The sequence below is a fragment of the Myzus persicae genome, unplaced genomic scaffold, assembly GCF_001856785.1.
Source record: "Myzus persicae strain clone G006 unplaced genomic scaffold, MPER_G0061.0, whole genome shotgun sequence".
NCBI lineage: Eukaryota > Metazoa > Arthropoda > Insecta > Hemiptera > Aphididae > Myzus > Myzus persicae.
This window is the reverse complement of record NW_019100855.1, coordinates 9586-25065: the sequence shown is the minus strand read 5'-3', so window position 1 is coordinate 25065 and position 15480 is coordinate 9586. Positions and strand designations below refer to the sequence as shown.

At 30.0% G+C, this 15480-nt stretch overlaps 4 protein-coding genes across 4 annotated transcripts; 3 read left to right on the top strand and 1 right to left on the bottom strand.

Annotated features, from left to right (window-relative positions):
• The first annotated feature begins 44 nt into the window (after nucleotides 1–44).
• On the top strand, nucleotides 45–3459 carry LOC111026466. Its single transcript, XM_022304558.1, has 2 exons — nucleotides 45–455; nucleotides 2523–3459. Exons 1-2 carry the CDS (start codon nucleotides 294–296, stop codon nucleotides 3432–3434), a joined length of 1074 nt encoding a protein of 357 aa, XP_022160250.1. The 5' UTR covers nucleotides 45–293; the 3' UTR covers nucleotides 3435–3459.
• A 3270-nt stretch (nucleotides 3460–6729) lies between these two features.
• Nucleotides 6730–7377, bottom strand: LOC111026471. The gene has a single exon (XM_022304562.1). The coding sequence runs from the start codon at nucleotides 7362–7364 to the stop codon at nucleotides 6747–6749; it is 618 nt and encodes a 205-aa protein (XP_022160254.1). The 5' UTR covers nucleotides 7365–7377; the 3' UTR covers nucleotides 6730–6746.
• Nucleotides 7378–9129: 1752 nt separating this feature from the next.
• On the top strand, nucleotides 9130–11305 carry LOC111026468 (transcription factor Adf-1-like). The gene is made up of 2 exons (XM_022304560.1): nucleotides 9130–9289; nucleotides 10579–11305. The coding sequence occupies exons 1-2, from the start codon at nucleotides 9154–9156 to the stop codon at nucleotides 11274–11276; spliced, it is 834 nt and encodes a 277-aa protein (XP_022160252.1). The 5' UTR covers nucleotides 9130–9153; the 3' UTR covers nucleotides 11277–11305.
• Nucleotides 11306–13893: 2588 nt separating this feature from the next.
• Nucleotides 13894–15075, top strand: LOC111026467. The gene is made up of 3 exons (XM_022304559.1): nucleotides 13894–14278; nucleotides 14388–14521; nucleotides 14651–15075. The coding sequence occupies exons 1-3, from the start codon at nucleotides 14212–14214 to the stop codon at nucleotides 15062–15064; spliced, it is 615 nt and encodes a 204-aa protein (XP_022160251.1). The 5' UTR covers nucleotides 13894–14211; the 3' UTR covers nucleotides 15065–15075.
• Nucleotides 15076–15480: the final 405 nt, after the last annotated feature.

Here is a 15480-nt window from a genome sequence, read left to right as displayed (position 1 = left end):
CTTTATCGAAACTTCTACGGTTATTTGTGTTTGAGGCCGGGCGCACATTGAGACGCAGGTGACGCAGCGCAGCGTATGGCAGTGCAGCGTAGTTTTCTGTAATCTATTAGTTAGAACTTATTAGCGCATATTGGGAGGCAGGGCAGGGCAGAGCAGTGCTGTGCCTATGTTAGCCTGCGTCACGTAGTGTTCGCGACACATATTACTGCACACGTGCCACGAGCTTTGGCTATTACGATATTTATTTAACTAATTAAACTTGTTAATTAAGTCATCATTTTTTAAAAATTACGATGGAAGAAACTTTAATTGAAGCCGTCAGACATTACAGTGTCTTATTTGACACTAGTCATGCCGACTATATGAAGGGCAAGTTGAAAAACGAAATATGGGAAAAGATTGCCAGTGAACTTAAATTAAGTAATGGTAAGTACCTACCTAGTATTCAATTGATTTAGATTACCTAAAATAATATTTATATTACTATTATAATTAATATTTTTTCATTACTAATATCATATCACTAAAATCAAACAAATTTACTGATATATATTAATCAGTCAATATTTAACAAATTTCATATATCAAGATTTTTATGAAATCTCGTAGCTATTTTTTTTATGCATTTACATGCTATAATGTTCGACGTATAAATTGTATTATAGATATGAAATATGAATATTTGTCTTGACGATGAAAAGTGTTCGGTGTACTATTGAAATCTATAAATATCGACAAACTTATATATTATATCTGTATAAGTACAGATAAGATATTTTACAAAAACTCACTTATGTGATTTGATTTTATCTAATTTTAAACATTTGATAATAACATTTGGTATTTTAAACATTATCTTGGTTTAATTATAATGTGATTAGCAGGCGCACACAATTTAAAATAGGAAATTCACATTCGTCGCATGGTTATACATTATAGTATTATACATACTTATGTCCTATATACATCATATTATACATCAACAATATTTGTCACAAATTTCTGTATAACTATACTACATTTCTTTTTTTTTGATTGTGAATGATGATTTTAATTTATTTTAAAACTGATTTGTGAATACCAAATTATTATTTATTAGGTAATAATAATGAACTTAATAAACAGTAATAATTACAAGTAAAGATTTACGTATTTATTTTTCATAGAAATGTAAAGTTTATAATATTGTGGAAAATTGATTCATACCTAGTAGAACATTATAATAATAAAAAAAAAATGACAAATAAATAAAATAGTTTTTATAAAGTGTATATTATATAAACATTTTTACAAATAAAAGTAGTTAGTATTTTCCTCTAGAAACACTATCCGATTGCCACGGTACGCTTCCCACTGTGTTAAAATAATCTGTGTACTTTTGTCTTACACAAAAAGCATTTGATCCACTTCTAGTGTTGTTGTTGGTTAATGGCAGTAATTGATTTTCCGGCATTTCATTTTCACTACTATCGCCTTGCATATTATTTAAAATTATTGTTTCATTTCTTAAGAAATTGTGTAATACACAAGCTGATTTTACAACATTATCAACACTTTCAATTTTAGTTTCAAAAGGTCTTCTAAACACTCGGAATCGTGATGCCAAGATTCCAAAAGTGCATTCAACAGTTTGCCGTGCTCGGGAAAGTCTATAATTAAAAACTTTATTTTGAAAATTGTTTGTTACACTTCTATTTGGATAAGGTCGCATAATATTTTCACTTAGTGGAAACGCTTCATCTGCTACAAAAGTATAGGGTAATATTTGGTCATAATCGGTTAAAGCTGCTGGTGTTGGAAGTCTTAAAGTTTGTTTATTAAGTTTTTTTGCTAACGCACCACTCGAAAATATATTTGCATCACTGAATCTTCCCATAGAACCTATATCAATACTAATAAATTTGTAGTGAGCGTCAACTATTGCCATTAAAACTACGGAAAATGTTTGTTTATAATTATAAAATGTAGTTCCGCTTTTGGGTGGTTTTTTAATCACAATGTGTTTCCCATCTAGAGCGCCAATGCAGTGTGGAAACTGCCATATCTTTTCAAAATCATTCGCGATCAATTTCCACATTTCCATTGTGGGTTCGGGTAAATATATTGGTTGCATGTTGTTCCATATAGCAGTGGCCACTTCATTTATTATCTTTGAGACAGTTCGATCCCCCATTCTATAACTATATGCTATACTTTTGTAACTATCTCCTGAAGCTAAATACCTGTAACCAACAGGGAAGACAGTTTTTTTAATAAAATTATTTTTACATTTTACTACTATTAATCAAAGAGATGTGAAATTTGCAGTTAAACAATTTTGGTTAACTATGTTAAATACAAGTACAATAATACATTATCAAGTGTTAAATTTGAATCCAATGATATATTATAATCATTGTATAAAAATAACGATTCTGAGTGAAAACGGTCGGTCAGTCGCTCCGCTCAGAATCTAAAAGTAAGAAAATCGAATATTTCAAATGACTATAAATAGTTTAAAAAGTTGCTAAATATTTTTAAAATTATATCGTGTAAAGAAAATGCAAGTTCAAACAAAACTCGGAAGTTTAAACGCTACCTTGTATTTTATTGTTTTTACAGGTGAAACAGTGAAAACCATGTGGACCAAACTGAGGAACTGCCACAGAGATGCTCTACGAAGGCAAAAAAAAATGTTTAAAAGTGGAGCTGGAGCTGAGACAGTTAGACGGTGGAAATTCCAGAAACAAATGGAGTTTTTGTTGCCATACATGGAGAACAGAAAGCGAAGTGCCAATATAGTTGACAGTGATGATGAACAATCCGACAATGCAGACACTGAAGTTAGTCAAATTTTAGAGACACCACAGACGTCAATCTTGGAGAATAATTATGAACTGGAAGAAGATAATGAAGTGCACAGCAACAAGGAACGAGAAGATTCTGTTGAAAAATTAAAAGATACTCCTTCGTCAGCTGGTAGGAAATTTACTTTCAAAGAACCACAGAAAAAAATGAAAAAAAATGATATAGGCACCATGATTCAACAGTCTATAGCGAATCGCGAACAACGAGCCAAAGAAAGATCAATTGAACGCCAAAAATTGGTAGACCTCAAAACTCCAAATGATCCGCTTTACCATTTCTTTATGTCCATGTACCAAACGACTTATAAAATGCCACCAGCGTCTCAACTTACTATCAAAAATAAATTATTTGAAGTTGTTTCTCAAGTAGAGTCTGATATTTTGAATTATCAACAAAATAATGCTTTTCAAGAACTTCATTCACAACAGATACAACAAAATATCTACAGTCAACCTCAGTCTTTTTCTACGTGGTCATACGGAGAAAGTTCATGTGCAGGTACTTCTCGCGACAGTTCAGTTTCTGAAGATGTTGAGAACCAAGATAATATTGTTCATTATATAAATACTTACAAGACTAAAGAATAATTTTTTTTTAATTTTATTACATCAAGTTATTATTTCTAGTTATCTAATATTATAATATTAAGTAGGTATTGACTTATAGGTACAGAATAATTTTTTTAATTTACTTCTATTAATAAATATGATTTACCATATTAATATAACATAAAATAATTAACTAAAGGATCGTGTTTTTGTTTGGGGTTCTTTACTTTGTTGTTAAAATAAAATTTACAAAATTGCAATGCTTAGGCCTTATTGTATAGTAATAATGTAACTATTAATTATTATTATTTTATTGTTAAAACTTCAAATAAATTATAAAAAACTTACCTTAAAAAGACTGCCAGTTTTTCTTCAGGATCAATCGGCTTTTGAGCATTACACCCAAATGAATAAATAGTATCTCGTATTAAATGAAGAACTTCATTAAATTGTTTTCGGTTCAGGCGAAAGTAGTTCAAAAATTGTTTGTCAGAAAATTCCGACGACAAATTGAATTCACCGTGACTTTGTCTTTTTTTCATAAAATTACTTTTCCACATTTTTTTTTGTTTAGTTAACGAATATAACAAAATAAGTTCATCAAATTCGTCATCGGAATCTGATTCAGAACTTAAATTTATTAAATTTTCGGCCATCATACTATCGCTCACGCTCATGCTCGTGACTGATATTAGGCGGTGAAACGTCAGAACTGCATAGTAATATGCGCTCACTTAGGTAGCGCAGTTTTTCCTACCCTGCGTCGCCCTACACTGCGCTGCGTCGCCTGCGTCTCAATGTGCGCCCGGCCTGAGACTCGTGAGCAGTGGCGTGCTCAGCTTTTTCGTATGGGGAGGGGGATGAACTAACTACCTACACACTACTATTTTTTTCTGAGTAANAAAAAAAATGTAGTTACCTATAAAATAAATTCCAAATTACTCAAATTAGATTCATTCAAGGTTAGGTTATTAAATGCTTATTAAAAAGAAGTCTTGTATCAAATTTTGAAGCTTATTTACCAAACGAATAAAATTCTATTGTCGTCATTTATAAAAAAAAAACTAAAAAAGATTGAAAATTTTAAATGTCCATAATTAACTTAAAAAGATTTGAAAATTTTTGAAAATTTTATCACGTATAGAAAACATTCAACATTCAGTGAAAATATCATGTTTCTACGGTATTTAGTTTTAGATTTACACCCATATCTAAAATAAATTTTTTCAAAATTTGATTTTGCGTAAAAATTCTCGTTTTTTGTCAATTTTTTTTTTGTTTTTCCCGGTGCTTTTGAAAAGTATTGGAAATTTCAAAAAATGACATCCCCAATGCACAAACTATATTCACTTTCAAACCGGAAAAGCTACTGAAGTTTAAAATCGAAGTATTATCTCGACAAGTTCTAGCGTACACAGGTCACAGACACACACACACACAACATTGTGGCTCGGAATATAAAATAATTACTATAATAATATTAATACTTAATTACGATATTTTAAATTTTGAACAGATACAGATTGAAGAAGAAACAGACATACATAATATCCCAGTGACAGAAATCGATGTAAATACGCCTTCTACAAGCTCATCACTTCCTCCACCGAGTCTTTCAACACCGACTCCACCGTCCTCAAAAAAAAGAAAAAATCCAGAAGATCATCGCTTAGATAAAGCTTTTGGACTTTTAACTGCTGCAGCTTCTGCTGCAAATTCTGACGAACAACAAAATTTTGGCAATTTTGTGGCAAACAAATTAAAAAAATACTCTGCTTGAACACAAAGTGCAATTCAACATGCTTTCATGGGTATCTTTCTGAATGCAGATAATGGAATGTACGAACAGCCTTTGCCGTATACTTATGATTATCCTTCACGCTCAACAACATCAAACATGTCTCAGGTTTCTAATTTGTCATCCAACTACTCCACTCCAACACCAACTCCTCCAGAATCTTTACAAGTTCATTCACCTCAAGTTGACGACGAAGACATTTTAAACTTTTCAATATTACATTAAATTTGTTTTTTTATACTTTGAGTAACGCACTTTTAAATAAGTTAATATTATTTCATAATTATATAATTTTTCACATTTTAATGATACATTCATACAGGTATAATAATACATACATTTTTATAAGTTTATTTTGAATAAACAGTACATACACCCAAATAATAATACTTATATGTACAATAAATATACAATATATCAAAATAGAAGTTATAAAAAAAAATAATGAAACTGTTTTACCTAGTAATTATAATATGTATAAACCGATAAAATGATCAAAATTAATTGTAGTCATTTTGCCAGGAAACTTGTCCTTCATTTAGGAAATAATCAGCTAATTCTTCACGAATTTCTTTCGCTACTAAAGGCGATTGACGAGCAACGTTTCTTAAATCCAGTAATGAGGTTCTATTTTCATAGTCATCATTTCTCCAAGAACCATATACCAACTCGCCGTTTACATAATAGTCCATACTTCCATGTGGTGAGTAAATATTTGAAGAAGTTGTATTCCTTCTTAAAAAATTATGAAGATGTGCAACTGTTTTCACAATAACTTGAGTATTTTCTGGCTCCAAAAGAATCGGTTTTCGAAGTACACGAAAAATCGATGAGCTGATTCCAAATGCGTTCTCTACAACCCTTCTTGCTCTCGATAGCCTATAGTTAAATATTCTTTGGAGAGAACCTTTTGGATAAACTCCCGAAAATACTTTCATCAGGTTTTCGTTTAAAGCAAACGCATCATCCCCAATAAAAAAAAAACTAATTTCTTTTTGTCTATAAGGTAAAGGTTCTGGTTTAGGAAATCGCAGCTGTTTATTTTCGAGTTTTTTGTACAAAGTAGAGTTTTTAAAAACACCGCCATCGGAAATTCTTCCCTGACACCCTATATTGACGAACAAAAAATTATAACTTGCGTCGACTAAAGCAAAAAGCACAATGCTAAATGAATTTTTATAATTGAAAAATTCACTGCCGCTATTAATGGGTGCTTGAATAACAATGTGTTTGCCATCTAATGAGCCTAAGCAATGAGGGAAGTTCCAATTTTCTTCAAACTGTCGTTCAATATCAAACCAACCGTCTTCTGTGGATGGTATCTAAAAAATCAATCATTTAAAAACAGTTGTTAAAAATCACATTTTTTTAGGTATACTATATGATAATTGTGTACACAATGCTAGGTACTAAGTTATTATTTGAAGAGTATTCTGAGCTATTTCTACACAGTTTAAATTTTTGATTTTCTAACTATTTATTTTTAAATTTCAATAGAAACAATTTAGTACCTAATCCAAAAAATCAATCAATTCTATATAATGTTTACATTTTTAGTTTACTTTGACGTTATAAAACATCAATATTATAAAATAAGATGCAAATAAATACAAATTAATTAATATTACCTGTATATTGTATTTCAGTGCTTCAATTAGAGCTCTACAGACTTCTGGAATTATTTGACTGATTGCTTGTTTGGATACTCTAAAAAGGTATTGTAAACTACTATAGTGATCGCCTGTTGCCAAAAAGCGTAAAGTTATAGACAGTCTCTCTTGAACGGTAATTGATTTTCGCATGAATGTATCCTGTTTGGCGATTTTCGGTCCAATTAAATTAATCAAGTATTCAAAATCAGTTGGTGACATTCGAGTAAAATTCTTGTATTGTCCACTTATAGCTTGAAATTTTAAATCAGCCAATAACACGTTTCCACTATGTTCATCTCTGCTTTTAAAAAGTTGCGTCTGCCACCATCTTCTTTGTTTCCTTTTTTTTTTTAATGCGTAATGAATATATATATATGCTGCAGCACTTATTTGCAAATTAGACATTGTTAAAAAAAAAGTCAAAATACAAATTGTCAAAAAACGTACTACCATTGCAAAGAACCACGGTAAACTAAATTTACTCCAAGCAGTATGCTCAGTAAATAAATAAATAAACATGGAACACTACGCAACACAGCAACATCGCAACATCGCAACACCTTCACACAAATAATGATATCGTAACACGTAACACGTAACACATAACACTACAGATTTATGTTGCGGCGTTACGATACGCAAAAATGTTACAAGTGTGTACGCGGCTTACCAAACGACTTATAAAATGCCACCAGCGTCTCAACTTACTATCAAAAATAAATTATTTGAAGTTGTTTCTCAAGTAGAGTCTGATATTTTGAATTATCAACAAAATAATGCTTTTCAAGAACTTCATTCACAACAGATACAACAAAATATCTACAGTCAACCTCAGTCTTTTTCTACGTGGTCATACGGAGAAAGTTCATGTGCAGGTACTTCTCGCGACAGTTCAGTTTCTGAAGATGTTGAGAACCAAGATAATATTGTTCATTATATAAATACTTACAAGACTAAAGAATAATTTTTTTTTAATTTTATTACATCAAGTTATTATTTCTAGTTATCTAATATTATAATATTAAGTAGGTATTGACTTATAGGTACAGAATAATTTTTTTAATTTACTTCTATTAATAAATATGATTTACCATATTAATATAACATAAAATAATTAACTAAAGGATCGTGTTTTTGTTTGGGGTTCTTTACTTTGTTGTTAAAATAAAATTTACAAAATTGCAATGCTTAGGCCTTATTGTATAGTAATAATGTAACTATTAATTATTATTATTTTATTGTTAAAACTTCAAATAAATTATAAAAAACTTACCTTAAAAAGACTGCCAGTTTTTCTTCAGGATCAATCGGCTTTTGAGCATTACACCCAAATGAATAAATAGTATCTCGTATTAAATGAAGAACTTCATTAAATTGTTTTCGGTTCAGGCGAAAGTAGTTCAAAAATTGTTTGTCAGAAAATTCCGACGACAAATTGAATTCACCGTGACTTTGTCTTTTTTTCATAAAATTACTTTTCCACATTTTTTTTTGTTTAGTTAACGAATATAACAAAATAAGTTCATCAAATTCGTCATCGGAATCTGATTCAGAACTTAAATTTATTAAATTTTCGGCCATCATACTATCGCTCACGCTCATGCTCGTGACTGATATTAGGCGGTGAAACGTCAGAACTGCATAGTAATATGCGCTCACTTAGGTAGCGCAGTTTTTCCTACCCTGCGTCGCCCTACACTGCGCTGCGTCGCCTGCGTCTCAATGTGCGCCCGGCCTTAACGTCGCGTTATAGACCGCCGCGTTGTATTCAATTACAAATCATATCGACCGTCAAACATGGCTCGTCAGCGTGATTAACGCGGCGGTAGAACGCGACGGTAGAACGCGACGTTGTACAAAATTACAAAATCACGCGCGATACAGCGTTATTTTTGGCGAGGAGTACATACCGCAGACACAACAAAACATCCCAATCAAGGCCCCTGATAGTTCTATTATAAAATAAATATAAAATATTATATACTATATAATAAAACACAACCACTTGTTAGGTATTTGGGTACGAGAGTGGTCTAGAATGTTCGTGACTATAGGTATGCGGCAGGCCCGTGTCCATGTAATGGCGCGTATCGGCTGTGTACCGGTAGTTCGCGAATATCCTAGAACAATAGTATACTTATATATACCACTGCGTTACAGAGGCGAGTCGAGTAGTATCGTGACAGTGGTCTGTGCGACGTGTTCGTCCTTTTATTTTATTTTTGAAGTTGAAGAATAAAATATCTGAGAGTATCCCAATACACTATTTCAATTCATTGTTGCAATAGCTGTCGTTCCGTCGTTGTCGATGAATATGACAGAACAACTCATAGAATTGGTGAGAAAATATACGTTTCTGTATGATACTAGTAGCAAAAATTATAAGAATGTTGGTTTGAAGGATGAGACTTGGAAAAATATTGGAAACGAATTGAATGAGAATGGTATGTAAAAAATGTTATATATAATTTATATATTATATTATGTTAAATATAAAATAATATGTATGAGTATGAAATGTGTTTTATTTACCAATATAATAATTATTAATTGAATTGTATTAATTATAATAATTATTTTATTATAAAGCTATTACAATAGTTATTACAATGTGCATTTTATTGGTTAAAGTAATTTACAAATTTTTCTCGAACTTCGAATGCAGCAGTTGATGATCTGCGATTTGTTGGTCTTGCTGAAGTAAGCCCGTGAATGTCATGTGGGGTTTCAATGTCGTTGACAACAGTTGTACTTTGTTTCATTTTAATAAAATTGTGCAAGCAACATGTGGCTTTCACTACATGTACGGTCGTTTGTACGTCACTTTCAATAGGTCTTAAAAAAATTCTCCATTTTTGTGTTAGTATACCAAACAAATTTTCTACTACACGTCTTGCTCTACATAGCCTTTTATTAAATGTTCGTTTTCTTTCATCATGAAGGACTGCCGATCTCGGAAAAGGGCGCAAGAGATAAGTTTGCAATCCAAAACCCTCATCGCCTATTAATACATGTGGAACTAATTCAGTCGTACCAGGTAGTGCCTTAGGAGGTAACAGAGATTTCCCTTTTATGTATTCATTGTAAAATAATGAATTTTCAAATATACCACTATCACTGTGGCGCCCGTAACTGCCAATATCTACCATGATAAATTTATAAAATGGATCCACAATTGCGAGGAGTACAATAGAAAAAAACTGTTTGTAGCAAAAGAAATCTGATCCACTATTAGGAGGACACTTTATAGATATGTGTTTGCCGTCGATGCTGCCTACACAATTTGGAAAATTCCATACTTCTTTGTAACCGATCTCGGAGTTTCTCCAAGTTTCTTCCGTAGGTTTAGGCATATATGTGGGTTGTAAGACATTCCAAATTTCTGTACAGACTTCCTTCACTATTATGCCTACAGTTGTACGTCCGACACGAAATGAAAATCCTATAGTCTGATAGGAGTCACCTGAGGCCAAATACCTAAAAAAATTACTTTATATCTAACACCGTTTTATATTAAATCATTATTTTACGCGTGAATTTTCAAATTTTCAAATTTTTACTATTCATTATCGTAAAATCAATATATTCATCACTACATTCAGAATCTTAAAAAAAAAAAAATAAAAAAAAAATATTTATATTTTATTTTATTTTTTATATTTATATTTATATTTTTAATATTTTTTTTTATATTTATTTTTAATAATTAAAAATTATATTGTTTTATTACCAGACGAAATTATAAAAAAAAAATGGAAAAGCCTAAGAGACAATTATTTACGATACAAAAAAGACATAAAAGGTACAACAGGACAAGCCTCTAAAAAGTATCAAAATTGGCCGTGGGCAAGTCAGTTACAATTTTTAGACAAAACTTTAGCTCCAAGACAAACGACATCCAATATTGCAACTGACATTCCATTAGAGATACAGACACAAGAATTAACATCTCCTTCACAGATAACTTCTCCACAGGCATCAACATCATTTTTAGATGTCGAAGAACCGGATGATCCAGAATTACACTCGCGTACTGATTCTACATTACCAGCACCGAAGAAAATCAAAACAAATAGTAAAGAACCTAACGATCAGCATGTTGGTGTAAACAAAGTCATTAGTTATCTGGAGAATAAAAAGAAACCTACACATGATAGTGTCGACCACTTATTTCTCAGTTATGCAGGAACCTTCAAAAAGTTTTCAGAGAGAAATCAAATACAGATTAAACTAGAACTTGCTAAATTATTCGGTGACATGGAATTAAAAGAACTAGATGAACGCTGTCCTTCAAGTTCTTCAATCAGCAATTATTCAACCGACTGTGATTTTCTTCAACCAAAATCAAATGCATTTAAAAACGTAATGTCATCATCAGAAAACTGTTCTAAAGGGTATACTTATGATGAATACAACTACCAACACTTATAATTTATAGCTATTAATTTAAATTATAATAAACAATAATTTGGTTAATTAAAAATGTAATTTGTTTATTTTTTTTTATTTTTTATGTATTTTTAATTGCATACCTGAGACAAATTGCAAGTCTTTCTCTTGCGGATATTGGTTTCCTCCAGTTTGTAGTTATTTTTTCAATCCTTGGTAAAATCAGTTGGTATAATTCTTCAAAACTATCCTGGGACATCCGGAAGTACAAATAAAAACGGTCTTCATGTGACTCCAGTTCACGACTTAAACGGTGATATTCGCCATAATTTTCTCTTTTTTTATTTATTTCATGAACCCAAATTCGCTTCCTCTTTTGTTGACTTCCAGCTATTGCATATAAAAGTAAAAGTTCTTCTTCGTCTGAACTACTGAACATATTTGAATGTAAACTATACCGTCTATAACTATACGTCTATACCTTGCAAACGTACTAACAACACTGCTATAAATTATAATATCAACTACTATCAACCTACCTATTTTAACGCGACGCTTTGGTTTCTGTCTGACGTATGTAACGTCAGCGGTAGCGTTAATAACGCGACGATAATAACGCGACGTGAATAACGCGCTCTGTTTGACAAGGCCTTTAGTGTTTGGAATATTGATGATGTAATAACCAAATACATGATTTTAAAAGCTCATGATTTAAATTGCATGATAGCTTATCCAATTATTCATTTTAATAATTTATTTTACTTATAATTTAAAAAATAAAAAAATTTGTTATTTATTTTAATTTTATTCCTATATCAATAGTTTAGTCTCTAATAATATGTATATATCTTATCCAAGAAAATCTTTATTACCTATTTTAATATACCTCTAATGCTTTACATAACATTTTTAAATGGATAGGTACCTACCTACTAATTTTTTCTGGGAAGACCTAAAGGAGAGACTTTTATTTTGATTTCTTACCCTCAAATGTTTTAATACCTACTTAAATACCTATTATTATATTTTATATTGTTATTTACACTTTATTACACTACAAAAATTGTTATTGCACTAACAATTTTAATTATAAACTGCTACTTACCGCTTCACAGCATAAAACATGTGGTCAATAGTTAATTTTGACGCCGACAATTCTGTGGAACCAGTTCCAACACATTGGTTAAATAAAGACAAATCGAAATGTGCTTGGCCAAACAATGGCTCAACTGCTGATAAATTAAGAAATAACAGAGCAAAGCCGAATGAATTTGATTTTTCATATTTCAGCTGTCGAGTAATGGCTAATAATATTAGTAAGTATTCTGTAGGCGTCCTATAATATGAACAATAAACTATATAATATGTACATTGTAACTACCATAACAATTCATTTCCTCTAAGTGTGTAATTTAATTTAACCTTTTTATGTATCTAAATAGATTATAATATATCCATTTTTAGTAGGGTTGTAGCAATTTTGTTTTATTTTATTAAATCAGTGTTTTTATAAAATATTTATATCTTTTCATTTATTGTTCTTAATTTTGAATGTTTAAACTCATTTTATTTTTTTAATATAATAAATTTACATTGGTCTTCAAACTTACAAATCAAATTTATATTCTATTTGTTTAATTCATCTTTTTAAACTCAAAAAAATTGTAAATATTGCCTATATAATTCTAATTGTTGTATGATTTAACATTTAAGGTTCATTAGCCGAAGCTGCAAAAAAACTGAAACTAGCTATGTATACTTCTGATTTGTCAGATGGAGAAGTAAAGAACACAAAGACAAATAACCATTTAAGTGAAAAGAAAAGAAAAGTTGATAGTTCATCGAACAATAATTCATCTAAACAACTAAGTAAACAAACTTTTTGGTATACCTATACAGTATACACATAATGGAGATTAAAGTTAATAATCTACTTTTGCTCAAAATTAATCATTATTTTCAGTTAAAAAAAAATTAATATTTAGCTTAATGTTCAATTAGTCACCATTATAGTGAACAAAAAAATCTAAAATATCTAAATATATTATACAGTACTATATTTAATGAAATATAATTTGGGTGCTTCATCACATTCCTTTTTATAATTTTAAAACTAATGACATAATATTATGCTGTGTAATTTCTTCAATATACCTATTTATTTATTTTCATAGACTTCAAGAAAGTAAAAAAAGATAATTCACTGAAAGTAGTAGACATCACAAATAATAACTTGACAAGTGATACTGACGAAAGCTCAGAAAAATGTAAGACTATTTTAATTAATACTATATAATATTATATTAATTTATACATTTAATTATTTTTTAGCATTGTTTGATGATAGTGATATTGACAAAAATTATGTATTACATGAAGATTGTTCCAAAAAAAGTATACTTAATTATGGTAATAGTAATATTATAAGAGCTCTGTTACAACCCTGACATTTATATTGAAACAATTTATTTTTAGATTCTGAAAATGATGATACTTTCACTGAAAATAAATCAACTTTAAACAAACAGGGTATGTATATGTATCATATAATTAATTTAAACTATCACATACTATTTCATAAGTATCACATAATATTTCCAGTTGTGTATTTTTTATTAGATGAAAAAAGTACAACATTGAATATTACGCCTATCTCCAAAAAGTATGGTACACAAAACATGATCGCTTTTCAGAAAGGTATACAAATTTAAGATATTTACTGTTATAATAAAACTGATAATACTCTATGCCTATCTAATCTATATATGATTTTTCAGGTAATTCTTCGTCTTCCAATACAGTTACAAATACACAAAATGTACTACCTTCAACAAGTAACCATCAAGAATCAGATATTCAGAGTATACAAGTTTCATACTTAACCAGTGAAATTGAGTCGGAAAGAAAGAAAAATATCTTCCAAACAGGAGGTGGAGCAAGTACAAGTTGTTCTGTCGAGCCCTCAGCTACGCATAATATGATGCTTGGAGTTTTAGGGGTGTCAGCTGTAGGGTTACACAATCCTTTTGACGGAGATAAACCAGGTAACCTCTATATGTTTTTTGTTACAATATCTATATTCTATATAATATGTTATATTATCTAGTTTTCTGTACACTAATTATATTCTAATAAAATTGGTGTTTATTTAAGGGAAACCATTAATTAATCCTGAAATGATAAGAAACATTGATGATGGTGAGGATAATGTTGTAGTAGTCAAAGATTTAGGTGGTGAAATGGAGTTGGACATGAGTAGCAACATGGATTATATACAATTGCATATGGTTAGTTTATGTTATAGTATTTGATAAGTAAACCAATAAAAATAATTTACATCTAATTTAGAACAACCTTTAGAGAATGTAGCTGTTTTACAATGTTATTATTTATTTATTTTTGAACGTTTTAACTAGGGATCGGACGATGAAATGAATATGCAAAGTGTTGCAGTACCTGTGGAAGATTTACCAGTTCAACCTTTGTGGACCAAGTGGAATCCTGAACTACTATCACAACCAAAAAGTACTGAGTTGTTAACCCCTATTTCATTAAAAAAAAATATAAAACCTACGCTAGGGGAAAGTGTAAAAAAGTACTCTTTAGGGAAGCTAGAGTTAATTAACGAACAAAAAAAATACTTCCAAAATGAAGATAGGAGAGCTCAGGAGAAACATGATGCTGAGCAATTACAAGCTAAAGAAAAGCAAATGTTGCAGAAAATTAAAAATGAACTGGTGATTGAAAAATTACGGCTTGAAATCAATGACCTTAAAAAAAGTAAATATAATTTATGTATTATAAATAATACCTATAATAATATAATTTAATTATAATATAATAAAAATATAATAATATAATATAAAAATATAAAAAATAATAATAATATAGAGTAGAATAATATTGAGTAATTAATACATATGTATGTGATATATCATAAAAAATGATTTCGTTAGTGGGAATCAGTTATATAGTATCAGATCACTTGTAATAGATATGATAATAATATACTAAATAGACCCCACATTTTTAACTGTGAAAACATATTTAAATTCGAAAATTTGATTATAAAATGATATTTCAGTTATTATATATTCTTCAGTATTACTTTTTCTACGTAATATATCACTTAAAGTTTAATATTTTTTACTAACAGAATAGTTAATAAATATCACGTTAAGATATGAGATTGAGGAGGTGGATTTGAGGAGCTGTATATAATTTTATCCGACAGACATATCCGTAT